Raw genomic sequence first — 24,440 nt, 5'->3', positions numbered from 1 at the left:
TCTAATCGGTCACTTGAATAAGTTTTTAGTGCAGTGCATCCCCCATCATCTTGATTTCTGTTTTTATTATGGGCACTTTGTTTCATTTTTAATGTAATTGTGCTTGTTCGTGTCTTGCCTACAACCTTGTAATTTTTTTTTATTGAAATCTTGTTTATTGTAGTGATGATGCGAGTTGCTATTTTTTGAAATTTTCATTTAGAGCAATCCTTAAAATAAAAATAGATTCATGCTAATTCGATTTTTCATTTGAAAAAAGTAAACGAATGTAAACAATCATTCAATGTGTTTCGTGCGGCTGTCATCGCAGCAAGCCGTGACTTCCTATTCGATCCGCACTAGACGAGATACAATGCAACGGCACCTGTTGCTAGTTACTTGTAGCATCGCAAGACGTTGTTGCACGTTGACGTTGATGACGATGATGGTCGTCACGATCACCAACTGCACAAGTCATGAGTGTAGTAGTAGTAGTAGTAGTAGTAGTTGGTGTACGAAAGAAAAAAAACGGCAAAACAAAACAAAGTCATGGCGCGCGGCTGAGTTGCGCGCAATTTTTCTCAGTCTTACCCCAGACGATCAACGGTTCAGTTAAGAATCGCACCGACTAGAGGAAGTTAATACTGGGCAGTCCAGTGAAAATTTCAAATGCGTGATTAGCGTAACACGATATCGTAACCGTTAAGCGGAGGTCGGTTGGCTGGTGGCGTGACAGACACTGCCCGACGAAGACGACGACGACGACCGCGACGCCTTCTTGGACAGCGTGACACAGGACGGTCGGTCGGTCGGTTCGGGAGCGGATTACCGCTCAAACACCTGCTAATCGCTGTTGTTCTCCAGAACGAAAGAAAGTGCTGTAGTTAGTAGTAGCAGTTAGTAGACAAAGTGCAATTAGTGTAATCGATTAGGTGAGAGCAAAACTGATATCCCGAACCGGTTTAAATTGGTTCCGTCCTTGACGCAGGCAGAACAATGCTCATTCTATGGAAACGAGTGCATTGCATTTTATTAACTTTCTTCGGACTTGATTGAGGATTAAATAGTGTTGAATTGTCAGATGTTTAGTGAATGTTTTTGTAGAAGCGCAAAAGCAACAACAGATGGACGGTTCTGAGTTATTATTAGAACTTGGTTGACGCACAAAAGCAATCCATTGCTGACCGGTGTGAGTTCGGTTTTCGAGTGTAGAAGAACGACTGGGACGGGGGTGAGATCGAAGCAATCGTTGTGTATTTGGATCAGTATTTTTCGTTTGTTGTTGTTGGTTTCTGAAGGACCGGAAATTGGCGAAAATGGAGCTCGAGCCAAACGAACTTCTCCGAAGCAGTTTGGTGAAAGAGAATGAAGGTAAGTAGTTCTTCCGAGATCACGAAGCTAAATCGAAAGCGAATTGGACACTCCGTCGTTGATCAATCTGACGGATTGTGTAAATGCAAAAAAAAAACATTTCGCCGCTTTTGTTGTCGGGTTTGGTTCGAGTTGTTGAGATGATCGCTAAACAGGGTCATTTTATTCAGCTGGCATTGGCAATACTTTTGGTTTGGTTTCGATAGTTTTTTTTCGTGAGTTTATGTTTCGTTGCGTGACTTCTAGGGCAATATTTGTTCTGGTTTATGAAGTGTTGCGATGATGGAAATTGGCGAAAATATACCAAACCATCACGCTACTAGCTAGACCGAAGGGATGGTTCGTTAATTTTAGTAGCTAAAACTTGTGGTGCATCAAAGTATTGATGAAATCGACGTTCCACTGTTGTTTATATTAGAAGAACTATTCTTCGCAACGAAATTATTTCTTCGGATTCAATACGTCACTTCGCATATCGATGGGTTGCATGACCTTGAGCGAATCGATAGCTGATTTGTGTGGAATTTTCGTTTTTTTTCTTTTTGCCTACCAATTTGATTACTTGCCACTTGTTGTTCAGCACACTTGATTATATATATATACAGCGAGATTCACCCAACCGGCGGAACAAACGTGAAAGGCTCATTCATTAGATCATGCTGATTAGGCTAAGGTAATTTCAACGGTAACTGCGTTAAAGAAGGTCAGCACCAATCATGCGTTACGCTTCCAACACAGCACAGCCGCATGGCTTGGGCTGAGTCAGATTATGACAGATAATACATGCCTTATCTGTCGAAAAATCAACTGCAATTAATTCCGTTTTATTGTTTAGTGGTAGAATCATTTTCAAATTTGGACTGCGAAAAAACGATGGATTTTGAACATTAATCTTTTCTGTTGGATGTTGTTGCTGTGACCTATATTGAAATTTCAATTTACTGTTTGCACAATTGGGAATGGATTGGAATACTCTCGAATAATAGCAACATATCGAGGCACATAAAAGGAGTGTTGCAATTGAACTAAGATGTAAAAATATGTCATGTCAGTAATTTATAGCCAATTTAACTGTACTTGACATCAAAGCAGACATAGAGCTCACATTTAAATGTTAATCGAACTGATATCCAGTCTTCACTCCACAAAAATGCGGCATGCGTTGTTTTATGTCATGTGTAATTTTCAATTTTTTTTGGAGAGTGGAGTGTCAAAAAATGATCATCTCTACATGCTCATTCAATGTTACTCTCAAGTGATTAATTTGTACTCACTTTTGCTTATTTAGTAGAAATGTCAAAAAATGAGTAATATTGATTTAGAAGACTGAGTAATTTCTACTCAGTTTCTAAATTGCAAAAGTTTCACTCACATTGCTTTGAAAACGTTGTGTGAAAATTTACGTTCACTGATTTTTGTATATCTATTGAAAGGAAATTTGAAGGAAAATGGAGCAGGTTAGAGCCGCGGTGTTTTCATGATTGTAGGTTTTCGCTGCCACATCCGTGGATACGTGAAGTTAAAAGTTAAAAGCTCATTTTCAACAAATTCATAAACTAAATACGAGCAAAAATGAAGTACTGCCGTTCAAATGTTCGGAATGTTCCAACGTCGAAGACATACAATTGGTTTAATTGCAGTTAAACTCAAGTTCTATTCATTTCTATTAGCCTTAACTTATATTCTTAATTTGAAGATGTTTTTCCTTGATTTTGATTTGTTCCTATAATTACTTTCTATGGAAAAACTACAAAATGTAAAAAAAGAGAACTTTTGAGAAAATATTAAAAAAAAAGTTGCATTGTTTTTAATTTACACGCAGTTTTGTTTAAAGTAAAGAATTCCTTAGATAATTCGAATGATATTGAGTACTTTTACTCACTGGAGCTAATTTTCCCATTTGTAGCACTTAGTAAATGTTACTAAGAATTTGACAACTAACATATTTATTCAAAAGTGAGTAAACAAGCTTTACTCACTATAGAGTAGTTCCACTTTTAACGAAAGTGAGTGAAATTGTACACACTTTAGAGTAACATTAAACGAGCGTGTAAGCAAAAATGATTTAGCACCTCGAAAAAAGTTCATATGCTACTAAATATTCCACTGAATTGCGGTTCAGTATGAAGATTTTCGTTCATGAAACTTCTGAAATCGACAATTTTAACTTTTTTTTAAATATAAAATATGGGTATAGAATTCGCTCAAACTTTAGAAAAAATTTCCGAGGTCCGGAGGGCCGAGTTTCATATACCAATTCGAGTTATAGTTCTATGTCAAAATTTTCATTTTTTTGACAATATCTGTCACAATTGACCTTGAAAACAAAATATGTTTTTGCCTTTCTCATATAGAAAGGTAATGCAATCACTGTGAAAACCGACTTATACCATTCGACTCAGTTCGTCGAGTACCCCAATGTCTGTGTGTGTATATATGTGTGTGTGTGTGTGTGTGTGTATGTGCGTATGTGTGTATGTAACGTTTTTTTGCTCTAACTTTTCTCGGAGATGGCTGAACCGATTTTCACAAACTTAGAAATGAAAGGTCTTGTAGTCCCATACAAAACTTTCCGACTTCCGGCTCGGGAGTTATGGGGTAAAATGTGCAAAAAAAGAAAATATGTGTTCTAACTTATCTCATAGATAGCGCGACTGATTTTTACAAATTTAGGTTTAAATGATAGGTCCTGCGGTCCCATGGGTAATTCCTGAATTTCATGTGGATCCCACTTCCGGATCCGAAAATATAGGGTAAAGTGAAATCTTTTCCAATTGATAGTTTTTATCAGTAGACGGTCAAACAAACCGATTTCGGATATTTTGTTAAGAATCGAAGAAAATTATTTTGAAGAATACCACAGTATTATATATGATAGTATGATTGATATGAGAAAGGCATCATTACACCACTAGGTGGATTGAAACAAGTTTTTGACTTAGATTCCGCACGGTAATACCTATCCAACAAGCCATAGGTTGTTTAAATCCGTCAATTTTTAACGGAGATATCGATATTTTTGCTTAACCAATTTTTTGACTTATTCCAGTAGAAGAAGTTTTACGCGGTTGAAGATAAAGCGATGTTTCGCCGCAAAGTGGAACACAATTTTCAATACTGCTTTATGCAATTGTTTCTTAGCACCTAAAAGATAATGTACCTTTTTCATGACGTTTCGATTTTAGCACGGTTCGTTTTTGGCAACATAATCGTTCGAACATGGCATATGTATTAGAACGATGGAAAATTCAAAACAATTTCATATTCATTTTGATTTATGATATAAATAAAAGGTGATTTTTTTGAGGTTAGGATTTTCATGCATTAGTATTTGCTCAGATTTTTTGAGGTTATGATTTTCATGCATTATTATTTGCTCAGTATGCTCTGACATTTCATCATGAATAGACTTACTAACGAGCAACGCTTGCAAATCATTGAATTTTATTACCAAAATCAGTGTTCGGTTCGAAATGTGTTTCGCGCTTTACGCCCGATTTATGGTCTACATAATTCTGGTTGAATGGCTACGTAAATAAGCAAAATTGCCGCATTTGGAGTGAAGAGCAACCAGAAGCCGTTCAAGAACTGCCCATGCATCCCGAAAAATGCACTGTTTGGTGTGGTTTGTACGCTGGTGGAATCATTGGACCGTATTTTTTCAAAGATGCTGTTGGACGCAACGTTACAGTGAATGGCGATCGCTATCGTTCGATGCTAACAAACTTTTTGTTGCCAAAAATGGAAGAACTGAACTTGGTTGACATGTGGTTTCAACAAGATGGCGCTACATGCCACACAGCTCGCGATTCTATGGCCATTTTGAGGGAAAACTTCGGAGAACAATTCATCTCAAGAAATTAACCGGTAAGTTGGCCACCAAGATCATGCGATTTGACGCCTTTAGACTATTTTTTGTGGGGCTACGTCAAGTCTAAAGTCTACAGAAATAAGCCAGTAACTATTCCAGCTTTGGAAGACAACATTTCCGAAGAAATTCGGGCTATTCCGGCCGAAATGCTCGAAAAAGTTGCCCAAAATTGGACTTTCCGAATGGACCACCTAAGACGCAGCCGCGGTCAACATTTAAATGAAATTATCTTCAAAAAGTAAATGTCATGTACCAATCTAACGTTTAAAATAAAGAACCGATGAGATTTTGCAAATTTTATGCGTTTTATTGTTTAAAAAAGTTCTCAAGCTCTTAAAAAATCACCCTGTATATAAGAACACAACTTCTTACCCCCTTTATACCATTCAAAGAAGTTCGTCGAGATAAGCAAATTTGTGTGTGAAAAATAATTTCAATAATTTTTCTCGGAAATGACCTAACTGATTTCTATAAACTTAGACTCATACAAACTAGTCCTATGCTCCCATATAAGGTTTCTGATTTTCATTTGGATGCAACTTCTGGTTCCGGAATTACAAGATGCTATATGTAATGGAATTAAAATAATGTTACTCATTTTGCTTGTAGATGGCTGAACCGATTTCGTCCATCTAATATTCAAATGAAATGGCTTAAGGTTTCATAAAAACTACTTGTTTTTTTTTTAATCAGATTCGACTTCCGGTTCAGAAGATACAGGGTGATTAGTGTAAAAATTTCACATAAATGTGGGTTTATCGGCTTCACAGATTTTGATAGTCGATGACCAAATAAACTTATTTCAGTTTTACCGGTATTCGATTTTCGATCCCGGAAGGCACTCAAAAATTTCAATTTGATTTTCAAAAATTTCTAATCTAATGAATTGGTTAACAATCGAATTTAACTGACTTCGGCCGAATTTTTAGTCGAATTTAACTGACTTCGGCTACACCGATTTCCGAATTTCGAATTCCGTTCCCCAAAGTATCGAGAACAGAGAAGCTACTCTTCATCCTATAAATCCGGAACCGGAAGTCGGATGCAGATGAAATTCAGATATTTTGTAAAAAGCGGTCACGTCACCTCTGAGAAAAGTGGGAATTTAATTTTGGGAAAACCGGTTCAACCATTGCCGAGAAAAGTTAGTACAAATGTTTTCATTTTGTTGCATATTTTACCCCATAACTTCTGGATGTGCACCAAATGTCAGATCCAAACAAAATTCAGGAATTTTGTATGGAATCACAAAACATTTCATTCTAAGTTTGTGAAAATCACAAATACATTTTGCGTACTCGACGAACTAAGTCGAATGGTATAAAATACTCGGCTTCCGGGTCAAAACTCAATTTTCATATTGATTGCATAACCTTTCTATATAAGAGAGGTAAAAATGAAAATTTTGTATTAGTACTTGTGATTTTTGTTTAAACAAAAACGGCATTACCTAAAGAAGAACCTAAAATTAAACAAAAAAAACCTTTTTTTAACCAACTAGTGGTGTAATGATGCCTTTCTCATATTACTGATGTTTTTCACCTCGTTTCGCTATCGCTTGTGAAAAAACACTCATGAGAATGAACATTTTTCACTTATTGCGCTGTAATACCGGAGCCGGATTTCTGGATCAACTTCTCTGGGACTTTTTGATAAATTCACACACCTTTAATTTGCATCTTAGTTTGTAAAAATCACATTTTCTAATAGATTTGCACATATTGCCTTGTAATTCCGGCACCAAAAGTCGGATAAAGATAAAATCAAATAACGAGCTATGGGACTATAAGATCATTGATTTGAATCTGAGTTTGCGAAGATCGGTTCACCCATCTCTGAGAGAAACGAGTGACATTATTTGTCATATACACACATACGGACATTTTATGATCTCGACGAACTGAGTCGAATGGTATATCACACTCGGTCCTCCGGCACTCTATTCAAAAATCGGTTTTCACAGTGGTTGCACAGTCTTTCAATATGAGAAAGTAAAAAAAGCTATTAAAGGAAACCAGCACAGGGTCCGAACAAAGGCGCATTCTTTAGTACATCTAGCACCACTGCTGCTAGTGGTCGTAATATAACCTGACTTTCTTTAATTATGCTATAAAGGTTGAACTAAGTTGTTATCTTTTCAAATCGTTAAACAATTTTCAGTACGGATTTGACAGGTAAGTTTTACCACCATTCTGCCAAAATCCCCCCAAAAAAAAATCTGGCAATAATATAACTTCCGTTTCCGGTAGAAAATTTTACTTATCGGCTATTAACGATTTCGTTCCGACCAAACTTGTGCATGCAGGACTGAAAAAACTGTTTTGAATCGGTTCGACTTTTCCAGTGTAATAATGACGTCATCTTCTAATTAAAATCTTTGGTACTTAGCAATGTAATTGCTACGTAATAATTAATAATTATTTAATGTAATAGTTTTCATATTGTAGTTAATTAGAATTACAGATAACAGATATACAGGCTCGAACATAATTTTTCAAAATCCTGTGAGAATTTCAAATTTGCTATACTTTGGAAACACTACTGCCACCTACTCGACTGTTCACCGCGATCTTTCAAAACGTTCCACTACGTTCCGGAACCATAAAAAAACCTTCAAGCTTGTTATAGACATATTCCAACTATAACAATTTTAATACTTATCACACGATTTCCCTAAGTGTTAAAGACAAATTGGTTTCCATGTCGCATAAATCACACGAGAATTCGATCGGAATAAAACAAAAATAAACATTGTCTAAAACACTATTTATTTTCTTTATCCTGAAACACTTGAAAATATCGTATGGCGCGATCAAGGAGCAAGAGTATGGGCAAGCGTAAGAGTAATGTCAACAATGTGTGCGTAAAAACAAATTCCAGCGCTTCTTTTCCTGATTTCAATCAATAAATCTTCCATATGGTTGAAAAATAAACAAATCAGTGCATTCTGCTAAAAATTGCAATTCAAGAAAAGCGAAAATTTTAGTCTAAAACTCTTCCGTTTTCCTTAAAACTGCTCGAGAAAAATTATTTCAGTTTCAGCTTACTTCCACTGACACATTTGAATAGCAACAAACACATTTCTATATGGATTTCCTCTTCCAGAAATTATTGCTATATAAAGATTTACGTACCTTCTTTTAGCTATCCCGCAAAATAGGAACTTTTAATTTAACACGCGAAAGGCAATGGAGATGGAGTGTTGTCTTAAAATTATTTATTTTTCCGGGAAACTGCTTTTGTAACAGAAAATATTTAGTTTTGTTTATTTTGTGTACCGCAATCTAATACAAATGCATTGGAGCAGTGTTGCTAATTTTTTTTATTAGGGAATCGAAATCTACATTCACAAAATGTAAGCAATTTTCCGTCAAACGTTGGTGAAAAATTGATCAAAACTGATATTTCATTCAAAAAGTCAGGCTTAACATTCATTTGAGGAAAAATTATGTTTAAAAAAGATTGTTTGAAACTCAATCGTGCAAGTCACTTTAACAAAATGGTTGCCTTGCATATATGAATACACAGATCTATGGCATACGTACCAAATAAAATGTACGTAATACACAAATTACCAACACAAGTTAACTTGGTTTGCTATTGTTTCTTAAGTAACTTTGACTCAGTGATAGTTTTAAATTTTACTTACACAGTTCGAAAAATTCTCGTGTTTTTAAATCTTATCAGATGCACATAAATGGAGCGTCATATTTCACACAAATTTATATTTAAGAACATGAAAAAATGTGTGATTTGAAAATTACATGGCTTTAAAACGAATGGAATTAAAAACCAAAAGAGCGACAACAACAACGCAACTTGAACCGAAAAACATTAGATCACAAAACACACCAGTTAGTCAACTGAGCCACAGAAGCACATATCTGCTTGGCTGGTAAATCGTACATGTAAATTCATACAGTCTCACTTGCTAACTGAGTGCAAATTACACTCGAAACCAGTAAATTTCTGTACGAATGAAATATTGCGTCATTTGAGAAGATAAGTAGTTATGAATTGTATCGTTTGTAGAATTATGTCACCTGTAAAATTCATAATTTTTTCCTGTGTATCTTTTGACATCTGTTCACAGGTGTCGACAATGAATACTTTTGATCCACTCACTGAGTAGCAGGGCTTGCAAATTGAAGCAACGAATATGAACGAAAGGGTTTCACCATCTGTGCTATTCACACACATTCGTATGTCAGGTAGAATTCACAGCGCAACCCAAGCCAGGAGAGCTGCTTCGTTCGTTCATTAGTTCATGAATATGCCCGCTTGCTGAGACCTATGCTTCATGAGGTTGGCATTTGATGAATGGTTCTCATATTGTAGATGCCTATGAGGAAACTAGATTCATAACTTTTAGTTCCGATGAATATTAATTTAAAGAACATGGCTTTTAGTGTTTCTAGGATATATACACAGTGTAAACTGCCAAGAAACAAATTGATCGTTTAGAAAATGGGCTCAAATGCAAAACTTCTGCTATAAAATGTTTAAAGTATGTTCGAAATGTGATCAAATTTGGTCTTGGAATGCGAACATTATGTTAAAAATGATTTCTGTGAACCTACTTTTTAAAAATAAACCGTAAACATTGCTTATATGACTTTGCTTCGCGTCTTGTAGCACACCGTGAGGCAAGGTCTTCTTTCTCGTACAATACTAACGAGAGCGAACCCTTCATTTCATTACATTGTCATGGATTGCTTAGTTCATGTGTTAACTGAGACTGAGAGCACAGACAGTTTACTTGGCAAGGGGAATTGGTCTGCTCAGTAGCATATACTCTCACGCATCCAGTTTCTCTCTAATATAGGTCTCTCATTCAGCTATGTCAAGCAAAGTGTTCACAGCAGATATTTTTTGTTGCTTCGTTCGTTTGAGGATTCACAATACAAGCCCTGCTGAGTAGCCACAAGTAAGCGTGTGTCCTATTTTGACATTTCTCGTTAAACATTAGAAAAGCTTCCAAGGGCAGCAAATGACAGTTTCTCTTTGTTTAATTTCTCATTCAATCATTACGGCATATTCCTGTATTTTTCAACAATTTCTTAACTACTGATCGAAAGTCGATGGGTTCAGTCGTTATTTTATGTAAAGAGTTAGAGAGAGGGATTGCCTATAGGACAGTAATAATCGAAAGAGAAAGTAAACAAAGAGAAACTCTCATTTGCACTTAGGACCTTTTTCCGTATTTGAAGACAAACACGAGAAAAGGTCCTAAGTTCAAATGACAGTTTCTCTTTGTTTACTTTCTCTTTCGAGTATTACGGTCCAATCAGCAATCTTTCCATTCAACACTTCACATAGGATAATAGCAAAAACCATCAACTTTCGATATGCACTGTAGAATTCGTTGGAAGTTGCTGGAATTTGCCTTAATAATTGAAAGAGAAAGTAAACCTAGAGAAACTGTCATTTGCACTTGGGACCTTTTCTAATGTTCATCGAGATTTGTCTTCAGTTGCCAGTTTCCAGTAAGAGATGCCAGATACACAGATTTTCATTTTCTACACATACTGGCAATGAGCACCAAAGAGACTTCAATTTACTAGGAAAAATACAGAGCGGTTGGAAGTAGCGAGACCTTCTTTTTTGTGTACCAGAATGATTCCGATCAGCTAAGTAAGTAGCTATCTAACGGGAAACGTGCACAGATTTTGCACAGACAGTTTTGGGGCTTGATCTAAAAGTTATGGAAAAAATGACCTGGCAACCTTGTCTCCAGTCAATTTTCTATCGGCTGTCAGAATTTCTAAACAAAAAATGTTACAAATGTCTAGCCCAGTGATTACCAAAGGAGTCGATATCGAACCCCATTGCGTGACAGCACGAGGTAAGACGTATGAATCGTACTTAATCAATTTTTTCCACACATTCGTTACAGCTACAGCTAGTCCCACTGTAACAATGACCAGCACTAATATGCTAACATATTAATTTGTTCCAAAATGATGCAAACTACACGTGAGATGCCATAAAGTGGAACAGTCAAAACAATCTCGTTACAATATTTCTATTTGCAATAGCTCCCCGTGGGAATTCAGACGCTGCATGTCTCTGGGTCTTATCGAGATGCGCAAATGCTTCCAGACAGGCTATCCTAAAGTGTGTATCTTCCGCGGCTAGAGCAATGAATGCTGTTGCTATAGAGTTTCACAGACTACTAGATCTAGTAGTCGCATAGTACACGCAATGATTTTCACGCACATTCGAGCTTCGCGCTGTTCTGTCTGATCGATCGATCGCTGCATTCTGAAATGAATTCACTCGGAACCGATGGAATTCGGAATCATGTCCAGATGAGAAATGAACTCACCAGACGCGGTGATTGTTATCAACGTCAGCCTCAACTACGCACTCTGTCATGTCGGTGCATTCTTTTGTTAGTTTTTCATCTCAGATCATATTCCGTAATCATTCTAATCGAGTAGTTAGTTAAGCAGCAAACCAACCAAAATGTTGAAACGATACCGCCCTTCTTTCAGTGGTTGTTTGTTACTGCATAAATCGTTTGAATGAGGATAAATACCGCGTGCAATTTTCCAATTAGGAGCCGGCGAGCGGCGAATCTTTCATAATTATGTTGCATTCAGAGATGGAGAATAGAGGGGGCACTCTGATCAGGGCCGTCCTTAGCGAAAGGTGGATGACAAGAAAGTAGTGACGTTTCACCAAAAAAAAAAACGTTATCCTTGGGCATTTTTCTTTGCTTTTTGCTATGCAAACAGTGCATTGTAACAATTTCTGGAATCGACCCAGTTTGTGATCTGTCTGCTACGAGGGTTTTTTTTTGTTTCAATTATAGAGGTTTTACCAGCTAAGGTCATTCGCCTCTTCGGACCAGAAAATCTTTCTGACCCTATGTTCGGGGTTGGGAATCGAACCCAGGTGGGTGCTACGTAGTTGTTACCTATGTATTGAGCCTAAAACTGAAAACAAAGTTATATTTGATCGGAAATGGTTTTATTATTTTAACCTAGATGATCGATACACTTCTGCATACGCTTGAACCAATTTTCATATAATTTTTTCTACTCTTCTTGAGATACCCCCAAAACATGGTTTTTTAACACTTCACCAACTGCTTCAGGAGTATTGAAGCGTTCTTCACGTAGTTTATTCTTCACGAAAGGGAACAAATAGAAGTCATTAGGTGCCAAGTCAGGACTATACAGCGGGTGGCCCGTCAATTCGACGTTTTGGGTGGCTTCTATGAACCGATTTGTGAGAGCTTTTATTATCGTGATGACGAATGATTTGGCGTCTTGCGTATGTTTTCCTTATTTCACAAATGGTGGTGTACCAATCAGAATCGACGGTTTCACGATTCTCTAAAGCAACGGGAGCTATCATATGTCCGTTTATACCGAAAAAACGAGCTTCTTTGAACTGCTTTGAACTTTCGACTGCTGTTCCGTTGCGGGCTCATATGAGTCAATCCATGTTTTGTCACCTGTGTAGATGTTATGCACCAAATTTGAATCACCACGATTGAGTTGAACAAATTTTTTTCACGACTAAATGTTCATGCAAAATAACACATGAGCTTTTCGCTCTAAGATCGTCACATGACGATCTTCCATTATCAGATTTTTTACAGCATCAATCTTGTCTGGCAAAACAACTGATTTTGGACGGCTTTCTTTAAATTAATCGGCAAGCAGACTACGACCACGATTGAATTCGTTATACAAGTATTTTTTTACAGTCGCATAGGATGATGCTACACTGCCAAAAGTCAAACTAAATTGAATGAAGCACTCCTGTCTCCATGACGAAATTCGTAATAAATCATTGCATGAAAATGTTCACGACAAAAAACAAATAGCGCTCAAATGACAAAATGCTCTGAAGATGGTAATGATTAAAAATGTCACACTTTATCGTGGAAACGTCAAATCCACCCGGAAACACTTATGTCGTTTTCGCTTGATGCCAAACCTAACCCAGTTTCCACCCGAACTGCTGTCAAACCGTTTGTTTGAAGCTGCTTTCGAATCAAGTTTCAACGTTGTTGAACTGAAAATCGAGTCAGTTTCGATCCGCCTGGTTCTATCTTTTTCATATAGAAAAGCTATGCAATTACTTTGAAAACCGACTTTTGAACGGAAGTCCGGAGGGTCGTGTGTCATATGCCATTCGACTCAGTTCGTCGAGATCACAAAATGTCTGTGTGCATGTGATAGATATCACTCGATTTTCTCAGAGATGACTGAACCGATTTTCACAAACTCAGATTTAAATGAAAAGTCTTATGGTAATAGTGAAGAAAAGTTCCAAAAACGGAACTCACATCGATTTCTCAGCAACGATTGAACCGATTTTCACAAATCATGCTTCAAATTGAAGTTCTTAAATGTCCTAAAAGATACTGTGCAATTTGATCCAGATCCGACTTCCGGTTCCGAAATTATAGGGCGATGAGTGTCAAAACGGTACGTACCACCGCCCAGCACACAACGTGCCTTGTTCAATTTTGTATAGCGTGCCGGGTAGCCACATTTAAATCATCTATGTTAACTTGACATAACTTTGCACTGCTGGGGCAGCTGGTTTGAGCTACAGGAGCTCTTTCCTTGACCTGTCGGGGCTATTGATTGAATCTCAATACTTTCCATTGTCTCAAAATAAAAAAAAACAGGAGAAATTAATTAAAATTATTAACGTTATAGTACAAGGATACTCACGCTACAAATAACGACAGATTATCGTGCACCAATATATCAAAAAATCGTATAAAATGTTACTTTGATTATAAACAGTTGTTACTTTTCTGCTGCTTACCAATACATTGTGATGCAACACACAAAAAAATTTCACCCAACTGTAAGTTCTTTGAATAAACTCAATGGTTGAGTAAAAAATACTCATTTATTAAGGTACTTTTCACCCAACACAAAAAAACAATCGTGATTACTTAATGTTAGATAAATTAAACTCTTCCGTTGGGTTTTTTTTTTTGGCAGCGTGTAGAACTAACTTGAGAAATCTAATTAGAATGTTTACCACGAGACACCGCGATGGTCATGCTTCTTACATTTCCTTTGCGATTCGTTAATAAAACTTCAAAAGAAAAATTGCTTAACCTCTTTCACGCATTAGGATTGCAGAAAATCTTAAAAAATGCGTGGAAATTAAGACATAGATCCGTCTTGAGCTAGTTTTAAATACGATCAGTGACTAACGGGAAAACAGATTGAAAATAATGAAAACCGCGAAAATGTTACCGCAGAGACGGGACTCGAACCCGTAAGGAAGTAGCTACGGGTTCGAGTCCCGTCTCTGCGGTAACATTTTCGCGATTTTCATTACATAATGCATTCGCATGTCAATTTTCCAAACAGTTTTCCCCGATAGATACTGATCATATTTATGAATTTTCTGTTGTTATGAATTTCATGCTTACAAGAATACCTCATTATGAAAAAGGTACCAGAATTGACGTCTTCATAACTTACACAGAACAGTGCAATAATAATTTGTGCGAACCGCAAACAAGGTTTTTGAGAAACTTCTTTCATCCTCCAAATTGTTGTTCCATCAACCACGGGTAGTTGCTAATCATATGCATATTAGGTAAATGCAACGCAAAACGAACCTAGCTTATCGCGACAGTCTCCTGTACTATCGTCGTCGCATGTCGCATAGTCTGGAAGAACCACGTTGACATAGCATGTATGTTTGCGATCCAGGTAATTGATGGGACACATCGGGAAAATAATTGACGGTTTGCATTGTATAGCGCACCAGCGTCATGCACGAGAAGCTGGATTCTGGAAAATCGGCCCCGTGCTGCCACGTTGCTCCGATGCACAAAAACACGTGCCACGTGGATCGTCGAATTCTGGCAACGCTCGCTCGTGGCAACATAATAAACAAGCAGCGGTCTGGTTGTCACCAGAGCCATCTAGATCGGAGCACCACTTCCTGTCAGTCGGTCGGGTAACGTGAAAACCGAATAACGCTTGTGAAATAAAACTGCTTACAAAAGGTGCAATTTTTAATTCCGTTCGGGTCGGTTAAACTTTTCCCAATGGGCCATTAAAAATGCATTATTCGAATGAACCGGTGAGTACATTTAAAATGCTTCAACTCAGTCCGAAATACATTCAGGAGCACGTTCGCGAATTAGCAAAAAAAAAACGAACACACACGACTTCCTAACCACTTGGAATGTCATTCGTCTGAAAGATTGACAGCAGAAATTAGCAGATCTACTTTGTTTCAAAATTCTCGCAGCTACTTGATTGACTGGCAGAGCCTAATCGGCTTATCATCGGAATCCAGAATCCCGATTGATGGTTTTTGCTGTAGCATTTGGCATTCCTGAGCGTTTATTATAATGTATTGCGCAGTACCGGCTGGTGGTCGATAAAATTTACGTCACACTCCCGGCGACCTGGTTTTGTTTATGATACATTGGTTGTGTAGAATAAAAATTGAAGTTTCAATCACACAAAGCTTATATTATGGACATAAATTTCAATGCTGTTGCAAGCGTTGGGTTTTGCGTCGACATTCGTTAAGTTTTTGTAAGTCCCAACAAAGTGCATCATAGTTAACGATCGTATCCGTACGGTATTTTACAGTATTGTACTGTAGTTTTGCCCCAAATAGTGCGTACTGCTTTCTACCCATAAATGTACACTGTATGTAAATTTGCACTATATTTTCCCATAAAAATGTACTGTATTTTTCATATGAAAAATTAATACTGAATTTCGAGTCTTTAACGTATTGAATTTTGATTCACCGCAATACAAAACGTCGGAAAGAACAGTGACAACACGTAGCGAATATAAATAGAGGAGACCGGGGCGGAAATGGCCACTCGCCAATAATTCGAACACTATATGTCCAATTCCATCGGCTAAGCCCTTTTTTACGTGGGTCGGAGCATTCGCCACAATTGGCTTATGTTTATTTGACATGGATTAGGGTCATTTCGCCGAAAGGGTCATTTCGCTGATTCCTGCAATTGTCTTAATATTATAATTGGAATTGATATAAAATAAAAACAAATCAATGATAATACGTTAATGCCCGTTTTATTGACCAATTTTACTTCTTGAATAAAGATTGATTCTTGAACTTCAGAGCGGAGTTCCCAAAGAAACTTGTTTTTTTTAAATAACTATTTATTAGAATATGAGTTAAAATTAAATTATTAAGATTAAAATTGGGTGTGGTGACAAGTGGTGACTTTTCAGCCCTATTATATATGATTTAATTCTTACCATGAGGACATCATTTGCTTCCGCAATTCTTGTGTATGGAAAATTCTAAACCTACTTGTATTGTGTAATAGGGAAAATGAACTTATATACTAACTTACTAACTAATACAGAGAGCGAATCGATTCAATTGAAGATTGCATCGATTTTTGTCGGAATTTGCTTATAATATTATGTGACATTACATCTAATGGTTCTATATTTGTGAGTCTGTGTAACTCATTTGTACTAAACCAGGGAGGACGCTTCAAAATCATTTTCAGAATTTTATTCTGAATCCTTTGAAGCGTTTTCTTCCTGGTGGAACAACAACTTGACCAAATCGGTACTGCATAAAGCATGGCTGGTCTGAAAATTTGTTTATAAATTAACAATTTGTTTTTTAGACAGAGCTTAGAATTTCTGTTCATAAGAGGATATAAACATTTAATATATTTATTACACTTTGCCTGGATTCCTTCAATGTGATCCTTGAAAGTGAGTTTTTGTCATACGTTAAACCTAAGTATTTAGCTTGATCAGACCATGTCAATTCCAAGCCATTCAATTTGAGAATGTGATTATTGTTTGGTTTAAGAAAAGAAGCTCTTGGCTTATGAGAAAAGATAATTGCGTTTTTGCTGCATTTAGTTTAATTTTCCATTTAGACAGATAATCACTGAAAATATTTAAACTCCTTTGTAGGCGACTGCAGATCACTCTTAGATTTCTACCTGTGGCTAACAGACTTGTGTCGTCACAGAATAGCGATTTCTGACAACCAACGGGTAGATTTGGAAGATCAGAAGTGAAAATATTATACAAGATTGGAGCTACACTCGAACCCTGCGGAACACCGGCTCGTACGGGTAGCAATTCAGATTTACAATTCTGATAGCTAACCTGAAGAGTACGATCAGTTAAATAATTTTGAATCATTTTGATCAAATAAATAGGAAACTGGAAATCAGACATTTTTGCTATTAAACCTTTGTGCCAAACACTGTCGAATGCTTTTTCTATGTCTAGAAGAGCAACTCCAGTGGATAACCCAGAAGATTTATTTGATTTTATCATGTTCGTTACTCTGACAAGTTGATGAGTAGTTGAATGTTCATGACGAAATCCAAACTGCTCTGGTAAAAAAATTGAATTCTCATTTATATGAGTCATCATTCTTAACAAGATAATTTTTTCAAAAAGTTTACTGATAGAAGAAAGTAAGCTAATTGGTCGATAACTTGATGTTTCTGCTGGATTTTTATCAGGTTTGAGGATAGGAATTACTTTAGCGTTTTTCCATCTTTTTGGGAAGTAAGCTAATGAAAAACACTTTTAACCAGGAGTCTCAAGGCAACATCGGGAAGATTTTTAATAAGAATATGCAAAATTCCATCATTACCAGGAGCCTTCATGTTTTTGAGTTTCCTAATAATTGATTTAATTTCGTCAAAATTCGTCTCAATAATGTCATCGTGTGATAACACTTGGGTTGAAATATGCTCATATTTCAGTGAGACTTCATTTTCAATAGGACTCACAACGTTTAAATTAAAATTGTGGACACTCTCGAACTGCTGAGCAAGTTTTTGAGCTTTTTCACCATTTGTAAGAAGTATTTGATTTCCTTCCTTGAGAGCAGGAATTGGTTTCTGAGGTTTCTTAAGAACCTTAGAAAGTTTCCAGAAAGGTTTAGAATATGGTTTAATTTGTTCAACTTCTTTAGCGAAATTTTCATTTCGCAAAAGAGTAAATCTATGTTTAATTTCTTTTTGTAAATCCTTAACTATGTTTTTCATAGCAGGATCACTTCAGCCGAATGAGCAGTTGAAGATTGTCATCGATGATAGGAGAATTTAATTTAGTTTGAGCTTTGGGAACTGAAAGATTTCTAGCTTCAATAATATAATGATTCAAATTATCAATTGCTGTATCGATGTCCGCAAAATTTTCTAAAATAGTTTCATGATCCACATGATTTTCAATGTGAGATCTGTAATCCAACCAATTAGCTCTATGATAGTTGAATATAAAACTAATTGGATTAATTTCAGCTTCGTTGGCAAGTCTGAATGTTACAGGAAGATGATCTGAGTCAAAGTCAGCATGAGTAACCGGTTCACTACAAATGTGACTTTGATCTGTTAGAACCAGATCAATTGTAGACGGGTTTTTCACGGAAGAGAAACAAGTAGGATTACTGGGATGAAGAACTGTGAAGTAACCAGCTGAGAGTTGATTATGAAGTATTTTACCATTACTGTTATTTTGCCTACAATTCCACTGGACATGCTTAGCATTTAAGTCCCCTATTACGAAAAATTTCGGTCGATATCGTGTGAGTTTTTGCAAATCGCCTTTAAAGAAATTCAATTGTTCGCCGGTGCATTGGAATGGCAAATATGCTCCAGCGATGAAATAAATTCCATGAATGGTTTCAACTTCGATTCCCAAGCTTCAATAACTTTAGTATTGAAAGATGGTAAAATTCGACGTTTAATTTGCCGTTGGACAAAAATGGCAACTCCACCACACATTTCAGTAAACCTGTCAAATCGATGAACCACATAATGTGGATTACTTTTCAATTTGACATTTGGTTTAAGAAAAGTTTCTGTCACAGTGGCAATATGAATTTTGTGAACTTTGAAAAAATTTATCAAATTCATCTTCACTCGATTTTAAAGATCGAGCATTCCAATGTAAAATATTCAAATAATTATTTAACATCACTGTTAAATTTTAAATTCATTATAATATTATTTGAAAATGCCATTCGATTTGAAATGCTTCAAAAAGTGATGAAGTCGAATTCATTCGGATGATCATTTGAAAAAGTTTATCTTGGAGGTAGACCATTTTATTTTCAGTTATATCGCCTAAATCAACTTCATTTAAAGAAGCGAATGGCATTGAAGGAATATTTGTAGGTATACTGCCATTAGAAGAAGATGATATGGCCGATCTACCTATTAATAAATTGTTTTCGTTAGAAGATGAACTGCAAGGCGGTCTTGTGTTTTGATTATTTACATTAGAAGAGTTAAGTGGTAGATTTCTACCTGTTATACTAGCATAACTGACATTAGAAGAAGATGATTATGAGGTCGATCTACCTGTCAATAAATTGTTTTCGTTAGAACACGAATTGGAAGGCGTACCTGTTTTTTGTTTTAAATTCGAAGAAATAAGTGCCTTAGAAGAATTAGGTGTGGCGTTTGTAACGGTTTTTTTGATTTTCAGGTATGTTCTGTAAATTTAAGGTCGTTGATTTGACTTGTTATCTAAGCGAACGAGCGTTTAAAATTTTTTCTCTGACAGGACATTTCAAATAATTGGATTTATGATTTCCATTGCAATTTGAACATGAAAATTTATCAGTGGTTTCATTCATTGGGCAAACGTCTTTCGAATGCGATTTACCACAATTCAAACACCGTATACCCATACGACAATTTTTGGTTCCATGGCCGAAGCCTTGGCAACGACGACATTGCGTTAAGTTTGCAATACGATTATGCCGTTTATAATGTTCCCAATGGATTTTAATGTGGGAAATGAAACGTACTTTTTCTAAAGTTTTCAAATTGTTTACATCACTTCGGTTGAAGTGTATTAGGTAAAGTTCATTGGAAATTGCAGAGCGTGGTTTAGAAGTACCATTCGCTCTTTTTTTTCATAAGTACTACTTGGGAAGGGGCAAAACCAATCAATTCTTTTAGTTCATTTTTAATTTCATCGGTACTTTGATAATTTGATAAGCCTTTCAAGACAGCCTTGAAAAGTCTGTCTGATTTTATATCATATGAATAAAATTTATGAAGTTTCTCGGACAAATATCGGATAACACGTTCGTAATCTTCCAATCCATCAACCAAGACTCGACATTCTCCTCTTCGTCCGATTTGAAATGAGACTTTTACTTACTGGAGAAAAGTAGAAAGCTCAGTACGGAATGCTTTGAAGTCGGAAATCATCACCGTCACTGGTGGCATAGATTGTTGTTTCTTCCCAGAACGACAAGCGTCCATTTTGGGAATTTTTGAAGAATTTTCTTCTATGTCGCTACAATCGGATTCAGGAAGAATCTCGTAAATATTGTTAGACGGCATAGAATCAACGGAAGGGAAATCCGTCCGTTGTCTTTTATTTTTACATTCAGATTCTATAAGATCGTGAATGCTAGGCTTGTTGCTTTTCCGGTTGGACGCAGGCATTTTTGAAATGAATGAAATTTTATATTAAATTAACTAGGCTAAATTAGTCTTCGATTAGACTCCTAGTTTGGAAAAGTCTTGATAAAGACTGGTTAGTTAGAAGAATAGGTTTTTGAATAGCTAGCCTTGAAAAAGGCTGATTAATTTCTTAGTCACTCTAATATCACTCTTTGTATAGCCTTGAGAAAGGCTGACTAATTGTTAGTCTTTAAAAAGACTGTTAGTGATGCAGGTAGCCTTGAAAAAGACTGAAGCCTTGAATCAATGAAACTTTTGGTAGCCAGAAAAAATTTCCAGGAGCCAAGAGCTATACGCGTGCGGTGCGAACGACTGTTCAACACCGACTAAGACGTATTGAATTTTGATTCACCGCAATACAAAACGTCGGAAAGAACAGTGACAACACGTAGCGAATATAAATATGGGAGACCGGAGCGGAAATGGCCACTCGTCAATAATTCGAACATTATATGTCAAATTCAATCGGATAAGTTCTTTATACGTGGGTCAGAGAATTCGCTACAAATTGGCTTATGTTTATTTGACATGGATCAGGGTCATTTCGTCGAAAGCCGTTTCGCCGAAAGGATCATTTCGCTGATTCCTGCAATTGTTCTAATATTATAATTGGAATTGATTTAAAATAAAAACAAATCAATGATAATACGTTAATGCCCGTTTTGTTGACCTACAATTGTACTTTTTGAATAAATATTGATTCTTGTGTTCTTGAATAAAGATTGATTCTTGAACTTCAGAGCGGAGTTCCCAAAGAAACTTGTTGACTATTAGCCATTAAGCATCAAAGCAATTGCATAGGTGTATCTACCAAGCGAATGTATGAGGTATTTTCCGTTTACTAAGTGAAAAAATATCTAATGCGTCTTCGCCACATCGATTTGATTCGTGTGCTGTCCGACCTCTCTACCGCTCCTTCGGACCTAACTAAAGCAAAGAAACCTAGCTTTGAGTAGACCGGGCAATCAAGGCGGTTACAAACCAAAAGTGGACATTTTCGCCGCGGTCTTCCCTACATACCAATAGTAAATAGGATTGTCTCCTTCTCTTCTTCTCGTCATGGTTTTTTCATTATTCATTTCTGTTCGGAGCGCGTCACAAAAATTGTCTCCACCAGAACAGAAAATACTAAATCAAAATCATAGTCAAATATATCCGTTTCTTAAAAAAACTGAGTTTTTGAGGAAAAAAAGAGAAATAAAAAGATAAACTTAGGCTAGTTTAAAAGCTACTGGTTTGTGCAAAGTCTACGTAGTCATGAAATTTCCGAAATCGACAAACATTTTTTGATGCCAGAAGTCTTAGAATTGCATGAAACGTCGAGATTTAGTGTCATCTTGAAAAAAATTATTTTCGAAAAATCGACTTTCTGGCATCTCAAAAAAGTCCCAGAAAGCCGATTTTTTTTAAATTTTTTTTTTCTTAAATAACACTAAATCTCTACATTTCATGCTATTTTAAGATTTTTGGCATCAAAAAAAAATTTTCAATTTCAATTTTTTCCCTCCTACGGTGCTTTTTCAAGATCGAAAATTTTCAAACTTTAACCGCTGGGCAGCACCCCTTATCCGATGTAGCTCAAATTTTGCAGACTTTTGTCGAGGTGCTTAAACTTTTGAACAGTAGCGCTTTACGAAATTAGAGGTGGTCCCAAAATATTGGCACCCTTATATACATTAGAGCGGTAAAAAACAACGTGTTTTGTAGGTTACGTCACTTATACAATCATATCTCCGGAACCGAAAGTCACAGCCATTTGGTCGTCGAACTTGATCAATGGTCCGATAGTAGCTTTCAAACAAGCCCAAGTTTGTTAAAATCGGTTCGGCAATCTCTGAGAAAATTGAGCGTGTAAAAATATTTTCGAAAAGTGCACACACACACAGACATTTTCCGATCTCGTCGAACTGAGTCGAATGGTATATAACACTATTGGTCTCCGAAGCTCCGTTCGAAAGTCAGTTTTTCCAGCAATTCTAATACCTTTTTATAGAGAAAGGTAAAAACATAAGCTAGAAACTTAAAACTGTAAGTAAATAAAAACAGGAGAGTTGTAGAAACGTAATTCTAGAAAGTGGAAAATAATAGCTTAAAACTAGGAGGGCTAGAAACTAGAAATTATAAGCTAAAAGCTAACTCGAGAGATAATTAGAAAAAAGAAGCAAGATAATATAAATCAGATACAAGATCTAAAACCTAGAAGCAAGAAACTATAGAAACCAAAGGCTGAAAACTTGAAACCAGTAACTAAAAACTGTAAAGTAGCAACAAGAATGTAGAAATTGTTTGCTGGAAACTGATAGCAGATTTAATTTGGAAGCAAGAAAGTGAAAACTAGAAAGTAAACTGAATGAAAAAATAATAATATCATATACTAGAAACTCGAAAATTAGTAACAAGAAGCAGGTTGCTAGAAATCAAAATCTTGAATCTATAAACGAATAACTACCACCTCAAGCAAGAAACAAACAACTAGCGAAAATATTAGAAATTAGGGAAATAAAAAAAATGAATAGAAAAATTAGGAATTGGAAACTTAAAATAAAAGCCTATATTCAATAAACAAAATGCCAAAAACTGGAAATTGGTATTCAGTAACATAAAACTAGATAGAAGAAACTAGAGTCTAGAAATCATATACTAAAACTGGAAATAAGAAACTAAAACTCGAAAAGTAGAAGTCAAGAAGGGTTTAAGATCTCCTCGGTTTCGGTATTTGGCTATTCTACTTAGTTTACGTTTCGTCTAATTTTACTGATGGAAACAAAAACTAGAAAATGAATGAAACGAGTAAACAAGATCGCTAGGAACTAGACTAAAAACCAGAAACAATAAACCAGATGCTGAAAACTAGATACAAAAATCATAACCAGCATAGAACAAGAAACAGAAACCGGAAGCTTGTAGCCATAGCTAAAAACTAGAATCTAGTTAAAATAAACTGAAAATAGAAACTAACCAAAAACCAACAGAAGCTAGAAACTAAAGGTATTACAGGTTATAAATAAGTTCGGGCCATTTTTGTCAAAATTTCGACAAAAAGGGTTAATAATTCAATATTTAAAGTATTGTCCTACGATAGCCACCACTTTTTTCCCATCTTTCCGGTAATTCACGGATAACTTTTTCAAAAATTCGTACGATTCTGGCGCAATTCACGAATAGATCCATTTTTTTGACTTCATCATAATTGGAGAAGTGCTGGTCGGAGTAGTAATCGGAAGGAGCACTGTCTAGACTATGCGACGGGTGGGGTAGGACTTCCCGTTTGGGCGTTTCTAAATACGTTTTTACCGACTGTGCAACCATACGAGCGAGCATAATCATGTTGCAAAATTACTTAGTCATACATAACGGACGTACGGTGGCCATTTTTCTTGCAATGTTCGGCTCAAACGCATCAATTGTCGTCGCTAGACCTCCCCCGTGATCTTTCCATTTATTTGCAGTAGCTCATAATACACCACAGGCAGCTGGTCCCGCCAATATACAGAGCATAATCTTCAGGTTATGAACACTCTTAACGGCTTCGATGTAAAAAAAAGAACAGTTGGAGTAATTTTTCGTACGTGACGGAACGGTGTATGACGTCCCCTTGGTTTTAATTCATACGGCATCCAATTGCCTACCTTTCGGATCATTTCTATTGCTTCTGAACGTTGCTAAATGGATGAATGAGTAACTTCGAGTGATTTTACAAGTTTTTCTTGCGTTTGCCATGGATCTTGATCGAGCAATTCTTTATCTTTTGGCTTTGGT

The 24,440-nt window shown here is 36.3% G+C and overlaps 1 protein-coding gene across 1 annotated transcript in view; it reads left to right on the top strand.

The window, feature by feature from the left end:
- The first annotated feature begins 576 nt into the window (after window positions 1–576).
- LOC131425621 (uncharacterized) overlaps window positions 577–24,440 on the top strand; it is an 86,389-nt gene continuing 62,525 nt past the window's right edge. Inside the window, exon 1 of the mRNA XM_058587648.1 lies at window positions 577–1,350. Within this exon, the coding sequence (XP_058443631.1) occupies window positions 1,296–1,350 (55 nt within the window). The 5' untranslated portion in view covers window positions 577–1,295. The remainder of the gene's footprint in view (window positions 1,351–24,440) is intronic.

This window comes from Malaya genurostris, chromosome 1, assembly GCF_030247185.1.
Source record: "Malaya genurostris strain Urasoe2022 chromosome 1, Malgen_1.1, whole genome shotgun sequence".
Lineage (NCBI taxonomy): Eukaryota > Metazoa > Arthropoda > Insecta > Diptera > Culicidae > Malaya > Malaya genurostris.
Note: the sequence above shows the minus strand (reverse complement) of the source record. Positions and strands in the feature narration are given on the sequence as shown.